The sequence below is a fragment of the Palaemon carinicauda genome, chromosome 28 (assembly GCF_036898095.1).
Source record: "Palaemon carinicauda isolate YSFRI2023 chromosome 28, ASM3689809v2, whole genome shotgun sequence".
Lineage (NCBI taxonomy): Eukaryota > Metazoa > Arthropoda > Malacostraca > Decapoda > Palaemonidae > Palaemon > Palaemon carinicauda.
This window is the reverse complement of record NC_090752.1, coordinates 1,562,650-1,575,149: the sequence shown is the minus strand read 5'-3', so window position 1 is coordinate 1,575,149 and position 12,500 is coordinate 1,562,650. Positions and strand designations below refer to the sequence as shown.

Here is a 12,500-nt window from a genome sequence, read left to right as displayed (position 1 = left end):
TCTGTTTTATGTAGCAATTTTTAAGTGTTCTATCTGTTTTCTTACTTCCTTTTCCTCATTCCTTATTCTATCCGTCTTCTTATTTCCTTTTCCTCATTCCTTATTCTATCCGTCTTCTTATTTCCTTTTCCTCATTCCTTATTCTATCCGTCTTCTTATTTCCTTTTCTTCATTCCTTATTCTATCCGTCTTCTTATTTCCTTTTCCTCATTCCTTATTCAATCCGTCTTCTTATTTCATTTTCCTCATTCCTTATTCTATCCGTCTTATTCCATTTTCCTCATTCCTTATTCTATCCGTCTTCTTATTTCCTTTTCACTGTTGGAGCCCTTGGGCTTATAGCATCCTGCTTTTCAAATTACGGTTGTAGGTTAGCTAGTAATAATAATAATAATAATAATAATAATAATAATAAAGACTGAAGGCTTACTTCTTAAACTCTTTCTTTTGGATCATTCAGACTTTTCATATAAAGTTGGTATTTCATATATTTTCAATATGGCCTTGGTATGTGATAACCTTCAGAATTTCTATATAAATTTTACTAGCAACAATTTTTTATCTTCTTTGTCAGTTTCGGTTCAAGATAAATTATAAAATAGAGAATTTCTATATTCCGTTTTAAGCATACATCTTCAAACATATAAAATCTTTCTCATTACTTAAGAAAATTTCAGTTTTTTAATATGGTAATTATTTTTTTTAAGTAAATTGTTAGTTATCTCGTATGCTAAAAACCTTTTGCAATATTTTCACAATGAGATCTTCCCAATTGTCTCGGTTATGTTAATTTCATTAAGCACTTTATTCCTATTATTATTTTTATTACTAGCTAGTACAACCCTAGTTGGAAAAGCTAAATGCATTAAGCCTTAGGGCTCCAACAGGGAAAATAGCCCAGTGAGGAAAGGAAATAAGATAATACAAGGTGTTGAATAAAGAAATATTTCAAGATCAGTAGGAATGTTCAAATAGATCTGTCATGTACAAACTAGGAAGAGAAACAAAAGAATATTCACTGTTGGTTTGAACTTCTGAAGTTCCACCATTAGCAATGGTGTGTCAATACTAATGTACTCCAGTTTCAAAATAGGTCAAGGAGGTCTACAGCTGTTCCAGTACTGCTGTGCACCAGTTTCCAAAGAGGTCTACAACTGTTTCAGTACTGTTGTGCACCAGTTTCCAAAAAGGTCTACAGCTATTTCAGTACTGTTGTGCACCAGTTTCCAAAGAGGTCTACAGCTGTTTCAGTACTGTTGTGAACCAGTTTCCAACGAGGTCTACAGCTGTTTCAGTACTGTTGGGCACCAGTTTCCAAAGAGGTCCACATCTGTTTCAGTACTGTTGTGAACCAGTTTCCAAAGAGGTCTACAGCTGTTTCAGTACTGTTGTGAACCAGTTTCCAACGAGGTCTACAGCTGTTTCAGTACTGTTGTGAACCAGTTTCCAAAGAGGTCCACATCTGTTTCAGTACTGTTGTGAACCAGTTTCCAACGAGGTCTACAGCTATTTCAGTACTGTTGTGAACCAGTTTCCAACGAGGTCTACAGCTGTTTCAGTACTGTTGGGCACCAGTTTCCAAAGAGGTCCACATCTGTTTCAGTACTGTTGTGAACCAGTTTCCAACGAGGTCTACAGCTGTTTCAGTACTGTTGTGAACCAGTTTCCAACGAGGTCTACAGCTGTTTCAGTACTGTTGGGCACCAGTTTCCAAAGAGGTCCACATCTGTTTCAGTACTGTTGTGAACCAGTTTCCAACGAGGTCTACAGCTGTTTCAGTACTGTTGGGCACCAGTTTCCAAAGAGGTCCACATCTGTTTCAGTACTGTTGTGCACCAGTTTCCAAAGAGGTCTACAGCTGTTTCAGTACTGTTGGGCACCAGTTTCCAAAGAGGTCCACATCTGTTTCAGTACTGTTGTGCACCAGTTTCCAAAGAGGTCTACAGCTGTTTCAGTACTGTTGTGCACTAGTTTCCAAAGAGGTCTATAGCTGTTTCAGTACTGTTGTGCACAAGTTTCCAAAGAGGTCCACAGCTATTTCAGTACTGTTGTGAACCAGTTTCCAAAGAGGTCCACAGCTATTTCAGTACTGTTGTGAACCAGTTTCCAAAGAGGTCTACAGCTGTTTCAGTACTGTTGTGAACCAGTTTCCAAAGAGGTCTATAGCTGTTTCAGTACTGTTGTGCACCAGTTTCCAAAGAGGTCCACAGCTATTTCAGTACTGTTGTGAACCAGTTTCCAAAGAGGTCCACAGCTATTTCAGTACTGTTGTGAACCAGTTTCCAAAGAGGTCTATAGCTGTTTCAGTACTGTTGTGCACCAGTTTCCAAAGAGGTTCACAGCTATTTCAGTACTGTTGTGAACCAGTTTCCAAAGAGGTCTATAGCTGTTTCAGTACTGTTGTGCACCAGTTTCCAAAGAGGTCCACAGCTATTTCAGTACTGTTGTGAACCAGTTTCCAAAGAGGTCCACAGCTATTTCAGTACTGTTGTGAACCAGTTTCCAAAGAGGTCTACAGCTGTTTCAGTACTGTTGGGCACCAGTTTCCAAAGAGGTCCACATCTGTTTCAGTACTGTTGTGCACCAGTTTCCAAAGAGGTCTACAGCTGTTTCAGTACTGTTGTGCACTAGTTTCCAAAGAGGTCTATAGCTGTTTCAGTACTGTTGTGCACCAGTTTCCAAAGAGGTCCACAGCTATTTCAGTACTGTTGTGAACCAGTTTCCAAAGAGGTCCACAGCTATTTCAGTACTGTTGTGAACCAGTTTCCAAAGAGGTCTACAGCTGTTTCAGTACTGTTGTGAACCAGTTTCCAAAGAGGTCTATAGCTGTTTCAGTACTGTTGTGCACCAGTTTCCAAAGAGGTCCACAGCTATTTCAGTACTGTTGTGAACCAGTTTCCAAAGAGGTCCACAGCTATTTCAGTACTGTTGTGAACCAGTTTCCAAAGAGGTCTATAGCTGTTTCAGTACTGTTGTGCACCAGTTTCCAAAGAGGTTCACAGCTATTTCAGTACTGTTGTGAACCAGTTTCCAAAGAGGTCTATAGCTGTTTCAGTACTGTTGTGCACCAGTTTCCAAAGAGGTCCACAGCTATTTCAGTACTGTTGTGAACCAGTTTCCAAAGAGGTCCACAGCTATTTCAGTACTGTTGTGAACCAGTTTCCAAAGAGGTCTACAGCTGTTTCAGTACTGTTGTGCACCAGTTTCCAAAGAGGTTCACAGCTATTTCAGTACTGTTGTGAACCAGTTTCCAACGAGGTCTACAGCTGTTTCAGTACTGTTGTGCACTAGTTTCCAAAGAGGTCCACAGCTATTTCAGTACTGTTGTGAACCAGTTTCCAAAGAGGTCCACAGCTATTTCAGTACTGTTGTGAACCAGTTTCCAAAGAGGTCTACAGCTATTTCAATACTGTTGTGAACCAGTTTCCAAAGAGGTCTATAGCTGTTTCAGTACTGTTGTGCACCAGTTTCCAAAGAGGTCCACAGTTATTTCAGTACTGTTGTGAACCAGTTTCCAAAGAGGTCCACAGCTATTTCAGTACTGTTGTGAACCAGTTTCCAAAGAGGTCTACAGCTGTTTCAGTACTGTTGTGCACCAGTTTCCAAAGAGGTTCACAGCTATTTCAGTACTGTTGTGAACCAGTTTCCAAAGAGGTCTATAGCTGTTTCAGTACTGTTGTGCACCAGTTTCCAAAGAGGTCCACAGCTATTTCAGTACTGTTGTGAACCAGTTTCCAAAGAGGTCTATAGCTGTTTCAGTACTGTTGTGCACCAGTTTCCAAAGAGGTCCACAGCTATTTCAGTACTGTTGTGAACCAGTTTCCTAAGAGGTCTATAGCTGTTTCAGTACTGTTGTGCACCAGTTTCCAAAGAGGTCCACAGCTGTTTCAGTACTGTTGTGAACCAGTTTCCAAAGAGGTCCACAGCTATTTCAGTACTGTTGTGAACCAGTTTCCAAAGAGGTCTATAGCTGTTTCAGTACTGTTGTGCACCAGTTTCCAAAGAGGTCCACAGCTATTTCAGTACTGTTGTGAACCAGTTTCCAAAGAGGTCTATAGCTGTTTCAGTACTGTTGTGCACCAGTTTCCAAAGAGGTCCACAGCTATTTCAGTACTGTTGTGAACCAGTTTCCAAAGAGGTCTATAGCTGTTTCAGTACTGTTGTGCACCAGTTTCCAAAGAGGTCCACAGCTATTTCAGTACTGTTGTGAACCAGTTTCCAAAGAGGTCTATAGCTGTTTCAGTACTGTTGTGCACCAGTTTCCAAAGAGGTCCACAGCTATTCCAGTACTGTTGTGAACCAGTTTCCTAAGAGGTCTATAGCTGTTTCAGTACTGTTGTGCACCAGTTTCCAAAGAGGTCCACAGCTATTTCAGTACTGTTGTGAACCAGTTTCCAAAGAGGTCTATAGCTGTTTCAGTACTGTTGTGCATTAGTTTCAAAACAGGTCCACAGCTGTTTCAGTACTGTTGTGCACCAGTTTCCAAAGAGGTCTACAGCTGTTTCAGTACTGTTGTGCGCCAGTTTCCAAAGAGGTCTACAGCTGTTTCAGTACTGTTGTGCGCCAGTTTCCAAAGAGGTCTACAGCTGTTTCAGTACTGTTGTGCGCCAGTTTCCAAAGAGGTCTACAGCTGTTTCAGTACTGTTGTGCGCCAGTTTCCAAAGAGGTCTACAGCTGTTTCAGTACTGTTGTGCACCAGTTTCCAAAGAGGTCTACAGATGTTTCAGTACTGTTGTGCACCAGTTTCCAAAGAGGTCTACAGCTGTTTCAGTACTGTTGTGCACCAGTTTCCAAAGAGGTCTACAGCTGTTTCAGTACTGTTGTGCACCAGTTTCCAAAGAGGTCTAACGCTGTTTCAGTACTGTTGTGCACCAGTTTCCAAAGAGGTCTACTGCTGTTTCAGTACTGTTGTGCACCAGTTTCAAAACAGGTCTATAGCTGTTTCAGTACTGTTGTGCACCAGTTTCAAAACACTCCTATAACAGTTTCAGTACTGTTGTGTACCAGTTTCAGAACAGGTCTACAGCAGTTTCAGTACTGTTGTACACCAATTTAAAAAAAATTCTATAACAGTTTCAGTACTGTTGTACACTAGATTAAAAAAAAAAGTTTACAACAGTTTAAGTACTGTTGTACGCCAGTTTCAAAAGGGTTCAGCAGCAGATAAAATACTTTTGGCACCAGTTTCAAAACAGGTCTACACCAGTTTCAATTACTAGCTTATATAAGCTGTAGTTACTTATACAGTATTTACTTATTACAGACAGAATAAAATCGATTACCTTTCAAAGACAACTTTCCTGAATATCACTAACTTCCCTTTTCATCTAAAGTAATGGCATTACTCCTCAGAAAATACTGCTGAAGAAAGGCATTGGTCCTCAGAAAATACAGGTGAAGAAAGGCATTAGTCCTCAGAAAATACAGGTGAAGAAAGGGATTAGTCCCCAGAAAATACAGGTGAAGAAAGGCATTAGTCCTCAGAAAATACAGGTGAAGAAAGGCATTAGTCCTCAGAGAATACAGGTGAAGAAAGGGATTAGTCCCCAGAAAATACAGGTGAAGAAAGGCATTAGTCCTCAGAAAATACAGGTGAAGAAAGGCATTAGTCCTCAGAGAATACAGGACCTCAGAAAATACAGGTGAAGAAAGGCATTAGTCCTCAGAAAATACAGGTGAAGAAAGGGATTAGTCCCCAGAAAATACAGGTGAAGAAAGGCATTAGTCCTCAGAAAATACAGGTGAAGAAAGGGATTAGTCCTCAGAGAATACAGGACCTCAGAAAATACAGGTGAAGAAAGGCATTAGTCCTCAGAAAATACAGGTGAAGAAAGGGATTAGTCCCCAGAAAATACAGGTGAAGAAAGGCATTAGTCCTCAGAAAATACAGGTGAAGAAAGGGATTAGTCCTCAGAGAATACAGGACCTCAGAAAATACAGGTGAAAAAAGGCATTAGTCCTCAGAAAATACAGGTGAAGAAAGGGATTAGTCCCCGGAAAATACAGGTGAAAAAAGGCATTAGTCCTCAGAAAATACAGGTGAAGAAAGGGATTAGTCCTCAGAGAATACAGGACCTCAGAAAATACAGGTAAAGAAAGGCATTAGTCCTCAGAAAATACAGGTGAAGAAAGGCATTAGTCCTCAGAAAATGCTGCTGAAGAAAGGCATTAGTCCTCAGAAAATACAGGTGAAGAAAGGGATTAGTTCTCAGAAAACACAGATGAAAAAAGGCATTAGTACTTAGAAAATACAGGTGAAGAAAGGGATTAGTCCACAGAGAATACAGGTGAAGAAAGGGATCAGTCCTCAGAAAATACAGGTGAAGAAAGGCATCAGACTTCAGAAAATACAGGTGAAGAAAGGCTTTAGTCCTCTGAAAATACAGGTGAAGAAAGGCATCAGTCCTCAAAAAATACAGGTGAAGAAAGGCATCAGTCCTCAGAAAATAATACAGGTGAAGAAAGACATCAGTCCTCAGAAAATACAGGTGAAGAAAGGCAATACTCATCAGAAAATGGAGGTGAAGAAAGGCAATACCTATCAGAAAATACAGGTGAAGAAAGGCATCAGTCCTCAGAAAATACAGGTGAAGAAAGGCATCAGTCCTCAGAAAATAATACAGGTGAAGAAAGGCATCAGTCCTCAGAAAATACAGGTGAAGAAAGGCATCAGTCCTCAGAAAATACTGGTGAAGAAAGGCATGAGACCTCAGAAAATACAGGTGAAGAAAGGCATTAGTCCTCAGAAAATATAGGTGAAGAAAGGCATTAGTCCTTAGAAAATACAGGTGAAGAAAGGCATCAGTCCTCAGAAAATACAGGTGAAGAAAGGCATCAGACTTCAGAAAATACAGGTGAAGAAAGGCTTTAGTCCTCTGAAAATACAGGTGAAGAAAGGCATCAGTCCTCAAAAAATACAGGTGAAGAAAGGCATCAGTCCTCAGAAAATAATACAGGTGAAGAAAGACATCAGTCCTCAGAAAATACAGGTGAAGAAAGGCAATACTCATCAGAAAATGCAGGTGAAGAAAGGCAATACCTATCAGAAAATACAGGTGAAGAAAGGCATCAGTCCTCAGAAAATACAGGTGAAGAAAGGCATCAGTCCTCAGAAAATACAGGTGAAGAAAGGCATCAGTCCTCAGAAAATACAGGTGAAGAAAGGCATCAGTCCTCAGAAAATACAGGTGAAGAAAGGCAATACTCATCAGAAAATGCAGGTGAAGAAAGGCAATACCTATCAGAAAATACAGGGGAAGAAAGGCATCAGTCCTCAGAAAATACAGGTGAAGAAAGGCATCAGTCCTCAGAAAATACAGGTGAAGAAAGGCAATACTCATCAGAAAATGCAGGTGAAGAAAGGCAATACCTATCAGAAAATACAGGGGAAGAAAGGCATCAGTCCTCAGAAAATACAGGTGAAGAAAGGCATCAGTCCTCAGAAAATACAGGTGAAGAAAGGCAATACTCATCAGAAAATGCAGGTGAAGAAAGGCAATACCTATCAGAAAATACAGGGGAAGAAAGGCATCAGTCCTCAGAAAATACAGGTGAAGAAAGGCATCAGTCCTCAGAAAATACAGGTGAAGAAAGGCAATACTCATCAGAAAATACAGGTGAAGAAAGGCATCAGTCCTCAGAAAATACAGGTGAAGAAAGGCATCAATCCTCAGAAAATACAGGTGAAGAAAGGCATTAGTCCCCAGAAAATACAGGTGAAGAAAGGCATTAGTCCTTAGAAAATACAAGGGAAGAAAGTCATTAGTCCTCAGAAAATACAGATGAAGAAAGGCAATACTCATCAGAAAATACAGGTGAAGAAAGGCATTAGTCCTCAGAAAATATAGGCGAAGAAAGACATTGGTCCTCAGAAAATACAGGTAAAGAAAGGCATTAGTCCCCAGAAAATACTGGTGAAGAAATTCATTAGTCCTCAACAAATACAAGTGAAGAAAGGGATTAGTCCTCAGAGAATACAGGTGAATAGGCATTAATCCTCATAAAATACAGCTGAAGAAAGGCATTTGTCTTCAGAAAATACAGGTGAAGAAATGCATTAGTCCTTAGAAAATACAGGGGAACAAAGGCATTAGTCCTCAGAAAATATCGGTGAAGAAAGGCTTTAGTCCTTAGAAAATATAGGTGAAGAAAGACAATAGTCTTCAGAAAATACAGGTGAAGAAAGGCATCAGTCCTCAGAAAATACATTTGAAGAAAGGCATTAGTCCTCACAAAATACAGGTGAAGAAAGGCAATACTCATCAGAAAATACAGGTGAAGAAAGGCATTAGTCCTCAGAAAATACAGGTGAAGAAAGGCATTAGTCCTCCGAAAATACAGGGGAAGAAAGGCATTAGTCCTCAGAAAATACAGGTGAAGAAAGGCATTAGTCCTCACAAAATACAGGTGAAGAAAGGCATTAGTCCTTAGAAAATACAGGGGAACAAAGGCATTAGTCCTCAGAAACTACCGGTGAAGAAAGGCTTTAGTCCTCAGAAAATATAGGTGAAGAAAGGCAATACTCATCAGAAAATACAGGTGAAGAAAGGCATCAGTCTTCAGAAAATATAGGTGAAGAAAGGCAATACTCATCAGAAAATACAGGTGAAGAACGGCATCAGTCCTCAGAAAATACAGGTGGAGAAAGGCAATACTCATCAGAAAATATAGGTGAAGAAAAGCATCAGTCCTCAGAAAATACATTTGAAGAAAGGCAATAGTCGTCAGAAAATACAGGTGAAGAAAGGCATCAGTCTTCAGAAAATACAGGTGAAGAAAGGCAATACTCCTCAGAAAATACAGGTGAAGAAAGGCAATACTCATCAGAAAATACAGGTGAAGAACGGCATCAGTCCTCAGAAAATACAGGTGGAGAAAGGCAATACTCATCAGAAAATACAGGTAAAGAAAGGCAACACTCATCAGAAAATACAGACTAAGAAAGGCATTAGTCCTCAGAAAATACAGGTGAAGAAAGGCATTGGTCCTGAGAAAATACAGGTGAAGAAAGGCATTAGTCCTCAGAAAATACAGGTGAAGAAAGGCATCAGTCCTCAGAAAATACAGGTGAAGAAAGGCAATACTCATCAGAAAATACATGTGAAGAAAGGCATTAGTCCTCAGAAAATACAGGTGAAGAAAGGTATGAAAGAGATCAAGTTCCGATAAACGAAGCTCGTAAATTGATCCGTCCCTTTTTACCAAACCGACTTATATGTAGGTATGATAAATACCCTTAATGGTAGGGATATTTATTGGATAGGTCGCAATCAACACGCTATCTATACCTGTATGGACGTCAGACTAAAAAAAAACTACGCTATTCCAGGAAGTCAAATGGTCACATTCTAGTAATGCTCAGAATACTCTATTAAGGCATCAATAGTTAAAGATGTTATCATTTCATATTTGACGTTTATTTATGTTTTTCACATACGAAGTTTGACACAGTTTAAATGTGTGAAGATCGCTCATGGATGGTAGAGGCAAGGGACAGTGACAACGACCTAGAAACTGACCTTGTATATATATATATATATATATATATATATATATATATATATATATATATATATATATATATATATATATATATATATATATATGTACATGTACATGTACATGTACATGTACATGTACATGTACATGTATATATATATATATATATATATATATATATATATATATATATATATATACTGTATATATATAAATAAATATATATATATATATATATATATATATATATATATATGTATATAAAAATATATATATATTTACATATATATATATATATATATATATATATATATATATATATATATATATATATATATATATATATATATATATATATGAGCTTTGCTCAAGTATCCTCTCCATCAAGCCAGGAAAAGGGAGGGCCAGGCAATGGCTGCTGATGACTCAGCAGGTATAAGCTCCCTCAAACACCCCCTCCCCCAAAAAATATATCTAAAAGGAAATTCCTCTACACTATTCTGTTTAGCCTCTTAGCTAGTACAGTGATAACGCTTTCGCCTAGTATTCGCATGGCAGCGGATCGATCCTCAGCAACGTGAATTTAAGCTGTTTATTGGGGAGGCTACTGCTGTGGTTGGGCACCACAGTGAGTGTTTCGGCTTGCCCAGCTGATGTTCTGGTGAGCATCTATTCTGATGAAATAAGAACTGAAACCAGACACTTTTATATGTGATTCATATACATGTAGAGAACATGTATGCCCAACTTGTGCAACAAATGATTTTTAACCTCCCCCTAAAAAATAATAGTTTTTAAAACTATATATTAAAAACTATTTAGAAACAAATTTCAAAGATTTTTAAATGGGAAAAAAAACTACTTGGTTAAAACATTCAAGAAACAAATTTTTTTTTATCGTCTTTGCCATAGATTTAGAAAAAATAATTTAAAAACTTTTGAAAAGCAAATTTCTGCATTATATTACAAGACGATTTAAAAAATCTTTTAAAATCGTTATTAAAGCAAACTTTCAAAATTCTTAAATAAAAATCTTTTTTTTTAACTTTCAAATAATATTTTGAAAACTTTTGAAAAGCGAATTTCAGAAACGTTAGAATAAAAAATACATTTTAACTCAAAAAATATTTAAAAACTTTTGACAAACAAATATCAAAATATTTAAATGAAAAATAAACTTTTTCCTTCAATTTTCAAAAACAAAAATATCTACCTCATCTTAGCTGTCAATCCTATTTCAAAATATTTTAATAAAAAATAAACTTTAAAAACTTTCAAAAACAAAATTTCTACATCATCTTAGATGTCAATCCTATTTCAAAATATTTAGATAAAAAAATAAACTTTCAAAAATTAAATCTTTCTACATCATCTTAGCTGTCAATCCTGTTCAAAATATATAGAAAATATAAACTTTTCTTAAACATCCAAAAAACAAAACTATCTTCTATCATCAAAGTCGTCAATTCTCTATTTCAAAAGATTTTGATAAAAATTAGATTTTCAAAAACAAAAAAATTCCACATCATCTTAGCTGTACAAAGGTAAACTTTTTTTAACATTAAAAAACAAATAGTCATGAATCCTGTTTAGAAAAATCTAAATAGAAAATAAACTTTCAAAATCTAAAAATTTCTACATCATCTTAGCTGTCAATCCAAAGGTAAACCTTTTATTTAAACATTAAAAAGCAAAACTATCTTCTATCATCATAGTCGTCAATACTATTTCAAAATATTTTGATAAAAATTAGATTTAAAATAAATATTCTACATAATCTTAGCTATCAATCCAAAGGTAAACCTTTTTTTTCATCATTAAAAAACAAATAGTCATGAATCCTGTTTAAAAATATTTAAATGAAAAATAAACTTTCAAAAACTAAAAACTTCTACATCATCTTAGCTATCAATCCAAAGATATACTTTTTCTTCAAACATTAAAAAACAAAACCATCTTCCCCCTTAAAAATAAACATTTCTTTTATCATCATAGTCATGAATCCTGTTTAAAAATACTTAAATAAAAAATAAACTTTCAAAAACAAAAATTTCCACATTATCTTAGCTGTCAATCCAAAGATAAACCTTTTTTTTTTGTACATTTAGATATTAAAAAACTAAAATATCTTCTATCATCATAGTCATGAATCCTGTTTAAAAATATTTGAATAAAAAATAAACTTTCAAAAACTAAAAATTTCTACATCATCCTAGCTGTACAAAGGTAAACTTTTTCTTCAACATTAAAAAACCAAACTATCTTCCCCATAATAAACAAACATTTCTTTTATCATCATAGTCACGAATCTTGTTTAAAAATATTTAAATAAAAAATAAACTTTCAAAAACAAAAATTTCCACATCATCTTAGGTGTCAATGCAAAGGTAAACTTTTTCTTAAACATTAAAAAACAAAAATATCTTCTATCATCATAATCATGAATCCTGTTCAAAAATATATAAATAAAAAATAAACTTTCCTAAAATCAATTTCTACATTATCTTAGCTGTACAAAGGTAAACTTTTTCTTCAACATTAAAAAACAAAAATATCTTCTATCATCATAGTCATGAATCCTGTTTAAAAATATATAAATAAAAAATAAACTTTAAAAAACTAAAAACTTCTACATCATCATAGCTGTACAAAGATAAACCTTTTTCTTCAACATTAAAAAACAAAAATATCTTCTATCATCATAATCATGAATCCTGTTTCAAAATATTTAAATAAAAAATAAACTTTCAAAAACTAAAAATTTTTACATCATAGCTGTCAATCTAAAGATAAACTTTTTCTTAAACATTAAAATACAAAACTATACTTAAATGAAAAATAAACTTTCAAAAACTAAAAATTTTTACATAATCTTAGCTGTACAAAGGTAAACCTTTTTATTAAACATTAATAAACAAACCTATCTTCCCTCATCACAGTCGCCAATCCTCCGGCCACCGATGATAACTGTGACTCCTCACCGTGGGTCGCCCCAACTGACA

General features: G+C 36.0%; 1 protein-coding gene across 1 annotated transcript in view; it reads left to right on the top strand.

Moving 5' to 3' along the window:
- The window catches only part of LOC137621372 (uncharacterized), a 59,390-nt gene that overhangs the window by 4,139 nt on the left and 42,751 nt on the right, over positions 1 to 12,500 (top strand). Inside the window, exon 3 of the mRNA XM_068351670.1 lies at positions 12,438 to 12,500. This exon is cut by the window's right edge and continues 147 nt beyond it. Within this exon, the coding sequence (XP_068207771.1) occupies positions 12,438 to 12,500 (63 nt within the window). The remainder of the gene's footprint in view (positions 1 to 12,437) is intronic.